This window comes from Cheilinus undulatus, linkage group 11 (assembly GCF_018320785.1).
Source record: "Cheilinus undulatus linkage group 11, ASM1832078v1, whole genome shotgun sequence".
Taxonomy (NCBI): Eukaryota; Metazoa; Chordata; class Actinopteri; order Labriformes; family Labridae; genus Cheilinus; species Cheilinus undulatus.
The window spans coordinates 45,055,085-45,074,084 of NC_054875.1; the positions used below are offsets into that span (position 1 = coordinate 45,055,085).

Sequence of the window (19,000 nt, forward strand, 5' to 3'; positions counted from 1 at the left end):
GGTCAGGAGGATTCTCAAAAGCACACGAGTGAATTTTAAGAGTTTGTTTTTACATTTGTCTAAAAAGAAGTGAAACTTGAACCTAGGCCTTTTGTAGAGCATCTTGACTTATGTGTTATTACTTAAAGGGATACTTCAACAGTTTGGCAAATTCGCTCATTGCCATAATTCCTATAGTCTTAGTAATAAGTTCGTTACCCTTAGTTGTCGGTGCAAGCTGTTTTTTGATCAGTGCTGCCGAGTTCGGACCTTCTGTGCCAACTCAATGTAAGCAGACGGTATTCCGGCTTTCCCTCATCAAACTCACCAAATACACAATCCAACAACTCCAAAATGCTCTCATGGACAAGTTGTGACCTGCACATTCACCAAGCTATGGAATAATCATGGAACATTAGGAGACAGAGATGTTTTAAAGCTAAATGCAAAGCCGGAACTACACTCCAGACATGGCTGCTTCACTGTGTCACTCCGCCCAGCGGTTTACTCAAGAAATAGTTCTGAGTATTTTCTTCATGTGTCGTAATGTTACACAATTATATGTTATTATTTCATAGCGTGGTGAATGTGCAGGTCACAACTTGTCCACGAGAGCGTTTCGGAGTTGTTGGATTGTGTATTTGATGAGTTTGATGAGGGAAAGCCAGAATACAGTCTGCTTACATTGAGTTGGCACAGCAGGTCCGAACTGGCAGCGCCAAACAAAAGAACAGCTCACACCGACAACTAAAGGTAACGAACCTATTACTAAGACTATAGGGATTATGGCAATGGGCGAATTTGCCAAAATGTTGAAGTATCCCTTTAAATCAAGACTTCTGTCTACTCCAAGTACTCCCTGCTTTGCTCAGATTATGGGCAACTCCACGTCCCAGGGATAAAGTTTAGAGATACTGGCCTTATAAGAAGGACCCTGGCATTCATACATGTAGGCATAATAAAAAAAAAAACCTGGGTTGCCCTCTGGAACTTAAGAAGTCAGGGATTTCTTTGGCTTTTGCTGCTTCAAAGAAGGTGTTTCATACACTACCAAAGTCTTGTGATCAACCATAAATATAAAAGGGACAGGAGCAGTAATTCAGAAAATGATTCAAAGAGCATATACAGCTGACGCTTAGATCTGATCGATTTAAAACCGTTCTTGGTCATGCTGACTGGTCGTTGGTGTATTTCCAGGTTATCAATTCAAACACCCTGAATAATGAAACATCAGTTTTCTTCTTCAAACCTTCAAACCGACTGTGGCGTTCACTTCCTGTCATAAAAGAGCGCTCTGTGTGGAGGAAACACAGCGTGCCTGTTGTTAACACACCACACCTCCAGAGTGAGCACTTTACATTTTACACGCCCAGAGGAGATGCATGACTGGATGTTAAAGGACTCCACTTTTATGCTCAACAAAAAAAAAAAACAATTAGTCGCCTGCAGGAAACGAGAGCTTGAGTTACTGATGCTTGCAGAGAGGATGTGCTCCGAGTCAGCTGAGTGTGTGTTGAGGTGAAGGATGGTGAAGTGAAGCTGCACCATGTGACTCACAGCACGCCAGCACCGCAGGGAAGTGACCTCCCCGAGAACAAGCCAATTGTTTTTGCTTAAAGTGAAACTAATGGTGATCTTGTTCTGTTTCTGACTCTTCACACTTACATCTCATTAGCTTTAAACTCTGTGATGTTAAAAGTTAGACGAGCCAACATCAGACTCATAAAAAAAAGAAGAAAATGCCTGATCAGTTCCAGGAAAGACTCTTCATCCTGTTTAATCAAATCACAAAGATCATATCAAATTTCCTATTTTAGAGCGTGAACCACTGAATCTTTATCAGAGCAAACATGACTTCCTGTAATTCATAAGTAGTTATTAGCAGCTGTTGTTACATATTAGATGTAGTTAAAACTTTAATAAAAAACTAGATAAAAATATGCTGTGTGGCTATGTTATTTTTTAGCTAAAAACGAGCATGCAGTGTGCAACTTTCAGATGATTCAGGCACAGATTTTGAGCCGTATGACTCTTGGAAGTCAGGCTGATTTTCAGTGTGATGGTGCATCATCTGCTGTGTAGGAAAACGACAGCCAACCACGGTCTGACCAGCTGCTCCTGACCGGTCGGATGGATTTCTGGCATGTTTGATATTTTTGCCATATGAAACTCCCTCAGTGAGCCAAGACATGACATGACAGAGACATGAGCAGAATCCTCAATTTTGGGGCATTATTTCCTTCATAAACTATCAGACAGTGTCTTACATTACCATAAAACCAGCAGGAAGCCATAGAAACCCATTTCATGAAGCTCCTGCTGCAGAGTTTTAGTGTTTACTTGTCAGTGGAAGTTCAGAACTCTTCATTATGGAATGAGCAGAGTGTTGGTGACTTTTACCAGCCATGCTCCCTAGAAGTTGTTGAACCCTCTCTACGATTTGACATGGTCTTCCACTTCACGCCTTCACTTCTAATAGTTTACAGCTAACTGTGGAGTTGCTTGAATGAAAGCATAGCCAATCAGGAGAGCAAGCTGACTGAAGGAGGAAGCACAACAAACACCGCTATGGCAACGATGGTAAATTTGATGCATAAATTTAAATGGATGTCAGAAATGGAGGAGCAACTTCTTGCAGTTTGGACTTTAGATGGAAGACATGCCAGAACAAAAAAATGGAATCATATCCTTAAAAAAAAAAGCACATCATAGACTTATTGCCACATCATTTTCCCAGGCACACATCCATGTCCCACTAAAAATTATTTATTACCAGACAAGAACCATGGCTGTAAAACATACCACCCAAAGACTGCAATTTACTAAGCAGCTCGATTCAGAATCAGTCTCCATCTCTGAGGTACATTTGACCTGAATTATCTGGAATTATCCTGGTCTTATGGGCTCAAGAGATGAGGACAAAACCACAAAACAAAAGATGACAGAAAACTAAAGCTGAAAGAAAAACTCACCTTGTCTGTCAGGCTTTCTCCTTTCTCAAACATCATCTTGAGGCTGTTCAGAGGAACGCTGGGTTTCTCTGACTCCGGTACCTCAGCTGATGCTGCTGCTTCTTTGTGCTCCTCTGGATCTCTGCTGGGCTTCTCCTCCATGTCGGTCTGATGCACCGGCTGAGCTGGCTGCAGCAGGTTGGAGCTGGTGTCCGTCTGTGGCTCTGCGTCTCGGCCCTCAGAATGTGTGGTGGCTTTCACAGTGTCCAGATGGTTCTGGATCTGTGATCTCTGTGCAGATTCCGGGTCTGTTGAATGATTGGTGTGGGTTTGAGGTGCAGCTGGGAGGCAGGATGTGGATTTAGGTTGAGCTCTGAGGCTGAACTTTGGCTGCTGTTGTTCCCAACGTTTCCTTAAAACACTCAGGTTCCCACTGCGCAATGTGGAGGGAAGAGGCTCAGCAACCTGGAAAATAAAGGAGAGAAATATTGAGTGGTTATTAAAGAACATTTGTTTTTAATTTGAAAGCCAACATGTTTCATCTTTCTGCATTTTTTCTCATTTTAGCTTGAAGATGTACAATTTATTTAGAGAGTATAACTTGTTTAAAAATGAGTTGTTTGTACCTTAAAAAAATCCCTTTTGAAGAGCTGTTAATTATAACAAACTGGAAATATCAGAAAAGTTGATACAGTCTTTGATTTGAAATTTCTAGTGTATTTTATCAGCAATCTCAAATGTAAGACGAGCATCACATACAAATTTTGGGAACTAAAATTATTTTGGAAAATGACTTTAAGAATAAGATAAACTTTCTAAATTCCTTTAAGGGGGAATTAAATCTTAACATTGGCCATGACCACCCTACAAATCTGATCGCCTAAAATTCATATTCTAACTTAAGATTGTTTACTTGCTTTTTCAGAGGAGAGTCTTGCACTTTAAATCAAACTTTTCAAGCTTTTTTTTTGCAGGCTGCTTTAGCGCTCCTTGCATGGCACATTTACTTTTATTAGTAGTTTAAATTGTGAATTCTGACATTTAGCCAGTGGGACTCACACTGGACACTTGACTAGACTGGGTAAAAAAACTGATCTTTGGTGATAAATACTATGATAAAAGTAAGTTTAGTTTTTGTCAGGGACACTAAAACAAGACTAAAATGCTTGTGCTGGACTGTTTGATGTTCACAACCCATAATATTTCTCCTCTCTACATAAAATGTGTTTCAGTATTTCCATCAATGTTTTTAAAATCCACTGATGCATTGATATTGCATTAAAATTAGCATTTTACCATAACATTAATTTTACAATTTGGCTGGTTTGCCTAAATGCTTGTGACTAAAGGCAAATACTAAAATGTCAGGACTTTTTATTGATAAAAACTGGACTAAAATGTTTTTTAGTTTTTGTCAACTACAACTAAACTAAAACTTTTAAGAGTAAAAATGACTAAAACGTGGGGGCAGTAAAAATTATCGTTTTGACACTTCACATCTGAGGATGATTTGGGCAAATAATCCCCTGCAATAGGGCTGCTTATTAGCAAAACTTCTGCCGTGAAATTACAGTTTTTATACCAGTTATTCGTACCGGCAGAATAAATCACATATCGGCCTTAAATATCAGTACAATATAGAACTGTACTGTTAGGTAAAGGTGGTTACTCAGGGAGCCACACACTCAAGGGGGTCCACCATGCAACGTAAAACAACTACCAGACTGTCTACTTCCCTGCTCCTCTCTCAGCTCTGCTTCACTCAGCCTCTCTCTACACAGGAGACACTGTGTTCTTTACAATACAAAACTATGTACATCAGTATCAGTTAAAATGAGTTTGGAATATCTTGCATATTGGATTAAAGATGTTTAGAGGGGTCTTTTTCCCTGCCCGGCAAACGGCAAGTTAAATTGCATTAAACCAACTAGTCTAAAGAGAAGATGCTTAGAAAACAGTCAAAATTAATCACAGGGTCATTGTGTTGGTGAGTGTGATGTGAACCTGACATACTCTGTGTGGCGGAGCTAACATTGGCAGCTACCTCCGCCAGCCTTTGTTCTTTTTTGCTTTGATATGTAGCCTCTTTTCACTTCGGCTGAGTAGTTCTACATTAGTTTAATCCTCCACAGCCTCCATACTATTTTAGTTCCATTTTATACTTCTAAAAACGGTCATACCGCACTATTCCCAAACCTGCTAACTGCTAAGATGCTCATGTTTACGTCCGGCGAAGTGCCGCTCTGTCAGAGGGGCAGCGATCATTAACTGTACCTACAGCAGCCTCTAGTGGCAGGAGGCCTCATTACAGTTTAAAAGAGCATTAGACAGGGATTTCAAGCTTGTGTTTATGAAAAATGAGAGGTAAATGGTTTAAACGGCTCGTAAATCTTGTGCCCGCTAATTCGATACATGAATTCAACCACACACATCTCTATACTGGATATCGGCAAAAATCCAATACCATGGATCCCTAGTCCCTAAGTATGGAAGTGGGACAGGCCCCCCGATCATCAGAGCAACTAAATCTGGCCCATAGTTGGGTTTATAACTGAGTAATGTGTGGCCAGTTTAGAGTCGGTGTCTTCTTAACCCAGCTGATTATCTGTTAATTATCAGCCAATCAAAGACAGAGACAAATTTACTTCCTTAAATCTGCTCCAGCTCAGATTGTTGATATAAAGTGATGACATTTTGTCATCATATCTGATCGATTTTTCACCATAATGCATATAAAATAAAACCATCAGCTTCTAGTCACACTATGATAGATTTCATATTTTTGTGAAATCCTTTAAATTAAATGAAAGTCTTCACTTCAGTCACATCTTGATGTCTTTCTTTCAGAACAACTGTGGTGGTGATTAGGAGAAAAATTACAATCATTAGGTTAATTATTATAGGCATAACTTTATAAGACAAATAGTCCTGATCAAGGATTATTTCAAAGATCACCAAACAGCTCCAACCAGAGAAATACTCGACACACCTTTGCACAGAAATAAAATGTTACAGATCACTTCGTATTGATCAGAATATCAAGTTACTGGCTAAAAGCTCTAAATGATGTCAACAGTGCACGCTAAACAGGAAATCATGCAGATGCGCAGGCTTTAAGCTCTAAGAAGACTTTAAATGAAACAAAGAAAGAAGGGAAGGCCACACAAACAGTCGAGCATCCACAGTTTACATCTGATGACTCACTTTTTCTTCAGCTTTGTCAGAGAGGACTCCCACCGAGCGATGTCAGCCGCTCTCTAAATCTGCTTTTGGTTTGCTCACTGAATTCCATCAATGTTGGACTAGCGCCACCCGACCCAAAAACTCCTGAATGAAACTAAAAGACACTAAATCTATCACTCTCTGCTCTAAAAAGTTGGCACAACCCCTTTCAGCTCTGTGAGATGGAAGAACAGAGAAAGTGAAGAGAAGAAAAGGAAACAACTGCACAGAAAGACAAAGAGCTGTTCAGCATGCACGTTTGTTAACCTGGATCTACAACGGGAAAAGAAAGCCGGAAAAACTCTGAGAAAAGCGGCCAGAGTGAAGAGTTAAAAAAACCTGAAAAGAGGCCGAAGACCCGGCTGTCCAGTTGGCGCTGTGTCCCGTTAGTGTGAGCGCGTGCGTTTGTGTGGATGCGAGTCTGCTGGCCGGCTGGAAATGCTACAGCCGTCCCAGATGTGAGAGACTTGAGGAGTGATCAGAGCAGCATGAAGTAACAAGCCCACCCCCTACAACACAGAGGGGAGGAAACAGAGAGGGAGTGTAGGGGGTGAGGGGAGGGGGGAGAAAATCAGAAACAGAGACAGGCAGTCGGTGAGGGAAAATAAGTCCAGGAAATGAGAAAAAAGGTGAAGGTAGAGAGAGCTGGAGACTTTAACAGAGGACAGAATAACTCTTTCACACAGACTTAACCTGGATCAGCACACTTCTGATAAGCTCTGTTGACTGAGATCTCTCTGATGTTTGTTTTAGGGATTCCTCAGTGAGACCTCAGCTATCTCTACTGTCTCAGTGTGTTATTTTAGTAAAAGTAAACCTGAATACGCCGCAGAACCTTACTTTGTAAAAGTTAAAGCAGGGGAAACACCACTGACAGTATATTTATATGAACAGTGCATCTTCATCTCCTCCTATTGTGCAAAACTGAAGTAAAAACACTCCCATAACAGGCACCAGCAAACAGATGTGCACTTCTGGCATTATTTGGAGTCAGGACATGCAAACTTTAAGCTACTTGATAGAACTGAGGCGACATCCCCTTGAATCTACACCAGAGCAAACCCAACCATTAAGAGCACTGCATATTTGTGAGTTGGTGTGCCACTGTCGCTCTGCAATACTTTGCAAAAATGCAAATCAGCAGTTCAATTTTTGTGCCAGTTCCTGGCCCAGCTGCCACATTTCCTGCTTGTTTGTGTACAAGAAGCCATCATAATTGAAACCAAGAGTATTATGTTTAAATTCAAGTCAGGTGTGGTACGTTGGTTGGCACTTCCAACCTTGGTTCTATACTCCTCTGGCCTCCTGATGGCCGTCACCGAGGCCAGCACCAGACACATGCCCCATCTTTTCAGGTATCTTCCTAGCTGACCCCCTCCAGAATGCAGACCCAGATTTCAAGACCAGCCCATGGGGCCCAGGTGCTGGTAAAAGTGCAGCTTAGACACAAAGTCTTGCCAATGATACCCAAAAAAGTGCCAAGGAGAAGTCGTCACCAATGAGTCCAGTCAGTGGCTCTGGCAATGGATCAATGTCCAGGCCAGAAGGAACAAGACTGACTTTTGTCTGCAAGCTCAGATACCAGGAACACCACACCGTCTTGCTCAGTGAACCCACTGCCCTATGCACAAGTCCAAGTCTGCAGTTGAGCTCAGCCTCACGGTCAACAGACCGATGGATTATGCTGGATTCACAGACACAGATTCAATGGCAGCATCCAAGGCATCCCCAAATACCTGAATCTTTGTTTTGGCCCAGGAGACTTACATTCCCAACACTTCAGCCTCCTCACTCAGCATGTTAGGATCCCCCAAAAGGACATCTATTGTCTCCACAGGATCAAAGCATCACCTAATGGCACTTCACAGTTCACTGCCCATTACTGCCCCACTATCCAGGCCATACAGGTAATGAAGAGTTTAGGGGCTAAGACACACCCGCCTCACCCCAGAACAACTGGGAAGAAGTCAGAGGTGGAGCCACCACATTTCACGGCATTCTCTGTACCAGAGTATAGGGCAGACATCAGCTGGAAGTGGGATCCTGCTGAGCTCCAGAATCCTCCAGGGAACTCACCTTCTGGAAGTCAACTTAGACTGCAAGCAACCCTCTACTGAATTTCTGAAAGCGCTTAGTGACGACCCAAAGCACCAGTGTTAAACTAGAGCTGGTTATGTTTTTGATTATACTGCGGTTATTGCAAAGAAGAAGAGGAGATATCAGAGGAGATAGAAAGTACAGCTACTAAATCAGCTGAGGCAAAGGATTGAGGATTTTTTTGCACACACTAAAAGAGTTTTAAAGTCCTAAACGATGTTTAAAATAAAAAGGTTGCTACACATGACAATCATAATGACAGATTTAACAGTTTTGATATCAGTAAATCAGTAAATAGACTTGTTTGGTGTACATCTTGTTGTCTGACTGCTCAAAGTTTTGGCTTCACCACCAGACGACTGTCCCTCAGTCCATCTTAATTTATAGAGTCTAGTAAAGAGTTATACAGCCAATAAAGTAAGGTCACATGCCCACACTATTGAATGCCAGAAAAAAAAGCCATAATATATGTATGTGCAAGGTATGATCCCTAAAGTTCTTTAGTGTCAATAAGTCCCATGATGCTCTACTCGGTCTTTTACCCACTGAGCAACCAGGAGATAACTGGCACATACAGTTTGTATCTGCCTCGCTACAATTTTATTCAAATGCACTCCCAGCAGACAGATATATTTGCAAGAGGATCAAGGTCCACAGGGTGATGTTTTAACTCTGATTATATGCACACCGCAGGGAAAGTAGCTACTCTGTACAGCCAGCAGAAACACGGACCATAGTAAAAGGAAGAAATTATGTGTTTAGTAGAGCAGGGTGAGAGACTACACCCATGCTAGCTGCAATGTGAGACTACTTTTGGCTAAATGTGACTTTAACATGGGAGTATGTTAAGCAATCCAGTGCCAGCATGCTGACATAAATCTGGTTTAATATTCGTCACTTGCATCGTCTGTTTTTAGTTTGTTGGTATGCCAGCTCATCTGGAGGTCTTAAATTATGTTTTTTCCTTTTACACTTGAATTTTTAGGGTTTGATTGCATTCATACTGGAAGTACTGGATGCACAATATGGGATTTTAGCAGAAATAGTCATATTTTAGTCCATTTGTCAATATCATGCCGATATTATCATCTAGAAATGAACTACAAGTAGTGTACTCAAAAGCACCCCATATTTAAAAACTGATTAGATGCAACTACAGCTGATAGGATTATTACATGCTTTTACAAACATAAACCCCTCCACTCCCTAGAAAATGAGATCCTCCTTCTAAAAGGGCTAACCCTTTGATAAATTTCGAGTATTGCATTTCATGATGATGGTAATGCTAGGAAAAACATATTTGCCACCTTTGTTAGAGAGAATATTCCTGTAAAATTCATCTAGTTCAGCTTCAACAACGCTGCAGAATGCAAAACTATGACTTTACCAAAAGCTATGACACTAGCATGGCTGCAAAAACAGCTCAAAATAACACAATATCTCTGTAAAAGTTACAATCTCTGCAACAAAAAAGGAGTAAAAGTGAAGTCAGCTGTGCAAAAGAGCAGGAAAACTTTGAATCTTTCATTTAAATCCAAAGCAGTTTGAGTCCAAATGTGAAACTAACAAGACGCTTAAAAGCCATTCATCATTTTCATTTAAAACTTAAGTAAAGCAATAAAAAAAATCAAAGATGTAGCTGTGAAAAAGAAGAGCACCACACCTACCTGAGCCTGTAAAGAAACGCTCTGACCCTGCACCCTCAGCACACAGACGCTTTTCTAACACTCCCTCCCCCTCAGATCAGGTGGGACAGAGGCATCCTGTTACCACTGCGGCATGACAGCACACGCTCATACAGCTGCTTTTACTGCTTGTGTTTGTGAGTGGAGACGCCACTCAGTGTCGAACAACAGATGGCTCAATGATTTATGTCTCTGATAAAGGTATTTAAGCCTGAATTCTTGCGTATAAACAGATGTGCATGCAGCATTAAGTAATAAATGTCCACCGGTATAAGATGATACTGGAAGAAAGGTTTGAGCCAAGTTACTAGAATCTTCCCATTTTTTAAAATAATTTTACTTAACTACAACTACCACAAGGCAAGGGAAACACCAAATAATCCACTAAATAAATATGAAAGCTTCACTCCACAGGAAGTAGTCCCAAATAAAAATACATTTAAATATGGTTAATGTGGCTCAACAAGAATGGAAAGACCAATAACAAGGTCTAAAAGGAGCAGAACAAGGGAACAAAATCTATTTTGAAGTTGAGAAGACAGGATAGGATGGAGCTGCTTGGGTTTCTGTAAGGCTGACTAAACCCCAGACAGCTTTAGCCGTTGGTTTTTAGCGCAAGTCGCCTTTATTTTTTCTACCATTCAAAATTATAAAATTATTATTAAATATTCATAATAAAAGACCCACAGTCTCTTTTTTAGTGATGTCTTGAGGGAGCTCTGTACAACAGAGTGTCACCAGTTAATTCAACACCAGTCAAACTTTGACACCGATTCTGTACATTAGATCACATAAAAGATAAAAAGGCGAAATTTTAACTATTCAACTGGCAGTGTTTTTTTTTTTGTTCTAGGATTTTTTATCAAGTATTTTATGATCCATTAAAAAGGATACCAGTTTTAAAAAGGTTTATATTTTTTATCAATTGTAAATTAATTCTCCCAGCCCACCTGCAGTACTTTGGGGCTTTGCCAACACTTTGAGAAGCGCTAGTCTACAGGAAATGTCAGTGTGCATCAATTATAGTCTGCCTCTGCATAGATGCAGAATCATCCAGGGGGAGCAAACCCTTGACCCTCCTTGATTAGGGCAAACCCCTAAGTATTTGAAACCTTAAAAAAGAGATGGATTTGTCAGCCCCCATGTCTGTAATCTTGCAAATCCAGCTATGCTTCTCGTAAATCTCCAATCCAAAACATTTGTTTTGGTTCAGACCAATCAGCGTGATTTGATGAGAACAAGGCGGTGGTTACAGACAGGGATTTATTGTACTGGAAGCATATAGCTGCCACCTGTGTAGCGATTAGCTTGGATATAGCTATAGAATAGCAACAGTTTAACAGAACTGGAGCACTGGAGCAGCTTCATCAGAGAGCTGTTCAACATGAGTCTGGTCTTCTCAACAATCCTGCCCATAAAAGGGAAGGTTTATGTTGCACTGTAACAGGGCTAAATACTGCTAGTGCTGTGTTCACTGTGATTAACGCTAGTCTTTATTGTAATATTAATGATTAATGCTGGTCTACTATAGGCCACAACAGATTGCAGTCTAGACCTGCCCTCTTTGTAACGTCTTGAGATAACTTTGGTTATGACTGATTGATTTCTGTATTAAATGAAGAGCAAAGAACAGCAGTGAAAGCTTTTCATGAAAGTAAAGATATTTTTCACATTTCTCTGACCTGCTTCAGCATGGGTTTGCGATTGTTTAGGGCGGGGTTTCTGTACTGTAGGCTGGAATATACAATGGATGCTACTGCTGAAGCAGTAAGCTTGAATGTAGCTATAGCATAGCAGCAGTTTTATCACACATTTCTTTATTAAAAAGAGAGCAACACTGAAAATCTTCTCTTGGTGAAGATGCTTTTGCTCTTCTGCTGACTGGCCTCAACAATTTTCACAGTTCGTACACGACAGCAGCGTTTGTCAAGCACGTTTGTACCAGAGCTGTGCATGCTTGTAGCCTCAATTTGTCTTGTTGCTCTGATTGGCCCGTAATGACTGACAGAACATTTGTCCAGTCTCCTTCTGAGAATCTTTTGCACTTTCTATATCCATGCAACAGATGAAACAATCTATCTGGTGTGTCCAGTTAGGATATTTGTCCCTGCTAGCTCTGCACCTGTTTGGGGGACTACAATTTTAAAAACCAGTTAAAACTGTGCTTATATCTGTGGTTTTAAATATGTATTATTTATCATGATATGTGCTGCTGACCTCTTGACCTTGGCCAGGTCACCCTTGTAAAAGAGATCTCGATCTCAGTGGTTCTTCCCCTGGATAAATAAAGGCTAAATTTAAAAAGATAACAAATAAAACTTATATATATGATATATATATATCATATATATATATATATATATGATATATATATATATATATGATATATATATATATGATATATATATGATATATATATGATATATATATATATATGATATATATATATGATATATATATATGATATATATATATATGATATATATATATCATATATATATATATATATATATATATATATATATATATGATATATATATATATATATATATATATATATATATATATATATATATATATATATATATCATATATATATAATAAAGGCTAAATTTAAAAGATAACAAATAAAACTTATATATATGATATATATATATCATATATATATATATGATATATATATATATGATATATATATGATATATATATATATATGATATATATATGATATATATATATGATATATATATGATATATATATATGATATATATATATGATATATATATGATATATATATATATATATCATATATATATGATATATATATATATATATATATATATATGATATATATATATATATGATATATATGATATATATATATGATATATATGATATATATATATATGATATATATATATGATATATATATATATGATATATATATGATATATATGATATATATATATGATATATATATATATGATATATATATATATGATAAATATATATATGATATATATATATCTGATATATATATATATGATATATATATATGATATATATCATATATATATATATATATGATATATATATATGATATATATATATGATATATATATGATATATATATATATATATCATATATATATGATATATATATATATATATATATGATATATATATATATATATATATGCCACTGGAAGCAATTGGCTTTAATTGCAGTTGAGTTTTTTCGTATTGCTTTAAAATATTTAATGTTATAGTCTTACACAGTTTAAAAGTTAGAGGTAAGTCTACATCATCCAGCTACAAAAAAAATGCTTAACTTATTTAAAAAATTAACAAATAAAATTAATGTAAACAATCATTTTGGACTATAAAGAGTCTGGTTCACCCTTTTGATAGTAATGTACAACAGTGTCCTTCTCTGATGTTTTCTTCTGAGTGTCATTTTCCGTTCTTCTTCTCCTGATCTGCACGTGTTTAGAAGTTTTTCACCTGTAGTGACTGATGTACTTCTGCTTTTACATTCAGCCTGTTGACATACAGCTCAGCTCAGACGGTGCAGGAAACAGCACACCACATCAGCCTAATCTCTCTAGCACATCCAACCACAGCTGGCTGATGTGTGAAAATAGTTCCCCCCGGAAGTGTCGACAGTACCAAGAATATAATACCAAAGAATATGGTTGTGCAAGATCATTGATCAAAGAGCTACAGCCTTAAGAGCACTGTGCAAACTAATATATATGTATACTTTAAACACAGTTTGACAGGTTGGATTTTAAATGCAAAGCTTTAAATTCTAGTAAATATTGTAACTTCACTGTTTTGTTTGAGTTAAGGATCTGAATATTTTTTAATGCAGTGAACCATTCATAAAGACTTAGAATAAATGTACATACTGCTTTCTTCTTCTCTGCGTTGCCCTCCTCGGCCGCCATCTGGTACCTAAGAAAAAAAAAAAAAAAAAGGACAAGTTGTGAGCTGAAGATTATTTATTATCATCACAAACTGCTGGTCTTGTCTCGTCCTGCTGAACACACCCAGGAAATCAACATGAGATTTTCCTGCTCCAAAAACAGATGATTTCATGCAGTTATCCGAATGGAAAATCTTCAGCTCACGTTTGGACACACAGAGGAGAAACAGGAAGTGACCAGTCAATATAACGTTTGACCACCTCTGTTTATAAACTCAAAGAAAAGCCAGACTAGGTGTCTTTGACCTCCAACCACAGACTTGGAGAAAGATCCACTCTGACGGAAAGCTTTGACCCTAAAGGACAAAAAAACCTTGCACAAGATGAGTTTCATCATGACTGCTGCTCGATCCCACACCGCAAATTTAACACTTCTGACTCATTTACTTAACTTTTATTACTCCAAGTGGGACTTTTGTTTGCAATTCCCCACTGGAAATTTTTCATTGTGCAAAATTGTGGTTAATGTGAAAGCAACCTACAACCTGGCAAGAGTGTACTCTGTCCCCATGGTGATATCTGTCTTGGAGTTAAAGTACTACACACATTTTTCTGCCTCAAAGAAGAGCCAACAAGTAAAACAGAAACAAACAAAAGCCATATTCAAACAGAAGCACATACCAGTGCATAACACACATAGTCCATGATGCAGATTCACATAAAAACACCAGATACTTAAGACCAAGATACTGCACTAAAATTTTTTTGATCTAGCTCAGTTTGCATTTGGTATTTTCTACCACAGTGGTTCCCAAAGTGGGGGTTGGGACCCCCCCCCAGGGGTTCCTGAGACAATGGGTCACAAGATGGCTTCCAAAAAACAAAGAATGCTTTTAAATTGTAATATTTTACCCGTTTTTGTAAAAGAAAAAAATAATTTAAAAAAAAGCTATAGAATTAGTGTAAAAGTAAAAACATTGTCATTTGATGAGATTTCTGTTGATATCAATGCTGTTGTTTTTTAAATCCCTAAAATCTCAGTCTCAAGATGACTATTCTTGAATGTGAACGGTTGTTTAACTAGGCCTCAACCACCTTCAGGTACAGCCGGAGTCCCTGGTGCTGTTATTTTTGGAGTCGTGGGCTAAAAAGTGTACCAGAGGGGAAAAATTCATAGACCTACACACCATTTAGACTGTTTCGTATACCCATTAAATGGGATATATTTCACATTTACCTCGGAAACCTCCCTTTTAAAGCGTACATTTGCAGAGTGTGACTGGACGAATGTTCTGTCTGTCACAGTCACTATGGGCCAATCCAGACAAAATGAGGTTGTATGCATGTGCAGCTCCAGTAAATGACGTGAGCTCAGCAGGCGCTGTCGTAGTTTTCACGCAGTGGAGCTTGTTGGTGGATAAAAAACATGCCGATCAGGAGTAGGAATGGGTATCGTTTGGGATGTTTCTGATACCGGTGCTAAATTGATACTTTCATACATGCCTGAATCAATATTTTTGAGGGGGGTGAAGTGGGTACACTAAAAGTTGTCTGGGTATCTAAATGATTCACAGGAATCTCTTCATAACACGTCTGACATATATGGGATAAGAAAAGGGAACCAGTGTAACTTAACACATAAATCACACAAATTCCATGACTATTTTCTTGCCTCTTATTTGGGGTGGCAGGGTATTGAAATTAAGTATCGATATCTGTGTTGTAAATCGGTCTGGTAGGTATCGGATGTGTTGGTACTGGTACCATGTTGGTACCAGATTTCCATACTCATCCCTAGTCCGGAGAAATGCAGAAACATCTTCTATGCCAAGCTAAGCTTTCAGTGTGGCACTTCACTCCCCTTTCGATAAAGATATGTGATCCAGATCTGATAAAAACTGTTGCTAAAGCCACACCTGAGCTAATCACTCCACCAGTAGACATTGCAATTACCGGTTTACAGTACAACTAAAACCTGCTCTAAACCATCACAAATTCACACTGAAACAGATCACAAGAGAGACAACATCTTTACTTACATGAAAAGTTAACAGTGCCTTTATTTGCTCTTTATTTAATAAAGAAATGGGGTCTAGTTCCACTATCCTATAGTGACATCCTAGTTCAACGGTACACCTTTAGCAGTCCTTGCTAGCTGCTTCCTGTACAACTGAACCCCACCAGTTGAAAACACTGATTGGTCCAGTCCATTCTCAGACTGTTTCAGATTGGAGCTTTGCAATATTAACTGCTGTAACACGACTACTCTTGCTCTGTTTTTTTTTTATTTCACTTAAATTTCATGCTCTTATGTAGTTCCTGTTTCTTTCGTAGTGTCATTTTTAAGCTTCCTGGTATTAATGTTCCCTTCAAGATGCTAAAAATCCATCTAAATTCCTCAGCAAATCTTAAAGTTTCTTTTCTGCTTTTCTTTAGAATTCAGACCACTTCTCGTCGAACTATTAACTCCAGAGACTGGACTGAAGAGCGTGAACCCTTGACCTGGTAACACTGAAGCTGGGATTCTTTCCTCTTGCTCAACCCCATTGATCCTTGTATTCTTTCCCTTTCACTCCCACACCCACGTTTATGACTCTTCCTCTCATTATAATGTGAGATTAATTCATTTTGACATCAAAGACGAAGAGCTGGCTAATGTGGAAATGTTTGTTTTCTCCTGCTCAGTTGTTGATGTTGTGATGTTTAAACTGTTTTGTTGACTTTGGAAAACTTGATTAAAGTTTGTGTGGAATTTTCCTTTTTAATGAGATATGGCGCCCCCCTGTGGCAGGACTTGACTCCTAGTTGATTCTGTCCTGTCCAAATTAAAGTAGTGAAAAAACAAACCTCATCATGCTTATCTTTATTTAATTTTAAGTACTGAAAGGTTTCCATTCTATGAATATTTTAATAAAATCTGCAATAAGAATGAAACAAAAATGACGCTATTAATGGATTGATCTATTTTTGATTCTGACACTCTATGTCAGGGCTGTATTAAGAAATAAGCACATTAAACAAGACATACAAGACAGCCATGTTCCTGGCCTGTTGTCAGTTAACCTAATTAGATCTTAAATGCTCTTCCAGCTGCTTTTCATTAGTACCTCTTACTTTTCCAGCCTGTTGTTGCCCTCTCCCTACTTTTTTTTTTTAGGTGTGTTGCTGCCATCAAATTCAAAATGAGCTGATCTTTTTTCATGAAATGTCTCAGTTACAACATCTGTTGTATTGTTTACATTCTATTGTGAATAAAATAAAGGTTTATGAGATTTAACAATCATTTCATCCTGTATTTATCTATAACTTACACAGCGCCCAAGCGTTTTGGAATTGGGGATGTACAAATTTCCTTTTCATTCTAGAATTTAACTGCATAAAAACATGAGAATTTGCAAATGAACTAAATTTCTTACAAATGTTCAGGTTAATCCTGAACTGTTACTGTGCAATGTTTCTGCAGAGCAGCACTCTCTCCTAGTGGTCAAACAGAGAAATGCAGTGAGGAAATGGTCTACCATTTAACCCACTTCTCACTTCACACAGGAGCAACTTGATACATGAAAGGGGAAGCCCTCCATGAATAAAGTCACTGTAGTTTTTATCTGAACCAGACAAAACATGCCCTAAACTGGAGAAACTAGCCAGTCATGATGGTGTGATAGTCAGAGTTTTTGAGAAAAGAGGAACCTGAATCAGCAGATTGGTTAAAAGTGCTGAGAGGACTGATGACCTAATTTCTGATGGTCAGAGGAGACGTCAGGGATGAGGTGACGGATTAAATAATCTGCTGAGTGGCTGCTGCTGAATTATTAAACTCATGGGGGAAGCTGGAGAGGAGAGAGGACAAACTCACTTGGAGAACCGCTCTGCAATGGCGTTGTTTTTCCCCCGGGCAGTGACGATGGACAGCTCCTTGGCGGTGACCCTCAGAGACTGGGACGCCCACTGTCTGCGGCTGAACGGAGCGACGGAGGCCATCTTAGCTGCACGTCGGAGCTATCAATCTACACTGTCAGCTTGGAAGAAGCAAAGGTCGTAAGTCTGAGAAGAGAGGGGACACAAAAGAGGAGCAGGATTAGCCCAATGGAAATAAAACAAACGGGGGAAAAACAAGGTCTGATTAAGACCACGAAAATGTTCAATTCATTAACACTCATTAATTCTACATGCTATATATGATACAGTAGGTTATATTTATGATCAACAGTATTAAAGTCTTAAAAGTCTAAAAAAAATAAAGTACAAATGTATCATAGTTTCAACCTAACGCTACTCCAAGAAAATGAGAGAGGGCAATGTCTAAATCACAAAAATACACGGGCACATTGTATACTCCTGAATTTAGACAGTGGGCGGGAATCTGCTCAGAATTCTTGTTATTTCTAATATCCAAATATTGGGTGCCCAAGATGTTCATATTTGTTGCTGTGGTATCAAAACAGGATTCCATCTCACTCTATTTGTAGAAAAAAAAATATTAGAACCAAATTTGTGTATCAAGAAAACAACCCACAGTGGAGAGATTCCTCAGCTGTTTTTCTTGGACTCCTCCTTACATGTATCTAAGAAAAGCTAAGTTCCTAAATGACCTACACAAAAAGAGGACGCATTGCTGCTTGATGACCACTCGACAGTCACAGTTCCTCTGATGACCACTCAACAGTCACAGAATCGCTCTGATGACCACTCAACAGTCACAGTTCCTCTGATGACCTCTAAACAGTCACAGAGTTCCTCTGATGACCACTCAACAGTCACAGAGCTTCTCTGATGAAGTCAAGTTGAGATTATAAATGTATTTTACAAGTCACAAAGGACAAAATAGCAGCAAAACTCCCCCAAGCACACTAAAAAACAAAAACACAATTTGAATAAATCAAGGTTGCAAAATGTGTGTTGTTCATGCTTAACTATGAGAAAAATGTGAGTCGTTTTCAATTTTGTTACAAATTATGATAATGATTTAGACTGATGGATCACAACCTTATTATACATGGTGAATATGGGCAACATTAACAGTACTGCTGATTTATCATCTCCCTTTCTACTTTACAGTTCTGATGCTCTTATACTATAGAGAGAAGAATCATCCCTTGCTGAACACTACAGTTTCTCTGAAGCCCTCCTAACAATG

The 19,000-nt window shown here is 38.5% G+C and overlaps 1 protein-coding gene across 5 annotated transcripts in view; it reads right to left on the minus strand.

Moving 5' to 3' along the window:
* The window catches only part of lima1a (LIM domain and actin binding 1a), a 60,113-nt gene that overhangs the window by 24,517 nt on the left and 16,596 nt on the right, over positions 1–19,000 (minus strand). For all 5 annotated transcript variants that reach the window (XM_041798882.1, XM_041798884.1, XM_041798886.1 and 2 more), the window contains 3 exons: positions 17,720–17,907; positions 13,847–13,892; positions 2,952–3,395 (listed from right to left, as the gene is read on the minus strand). In XM_041798882.1, the coding sequence (XP_041654816.1) occupies positions 2,952–3,395; positions 13,847–13,892; positions 17,720–17,844 (615 nt within the window). In that variant the 5' untranslated portion in view covers positions 17,845–17,907. The remainder of the gene's footprint in view (positions 1–2,951; positions 3,396–13,846; positions 13,893–17,719; positions 17,908–19,000) is intronic.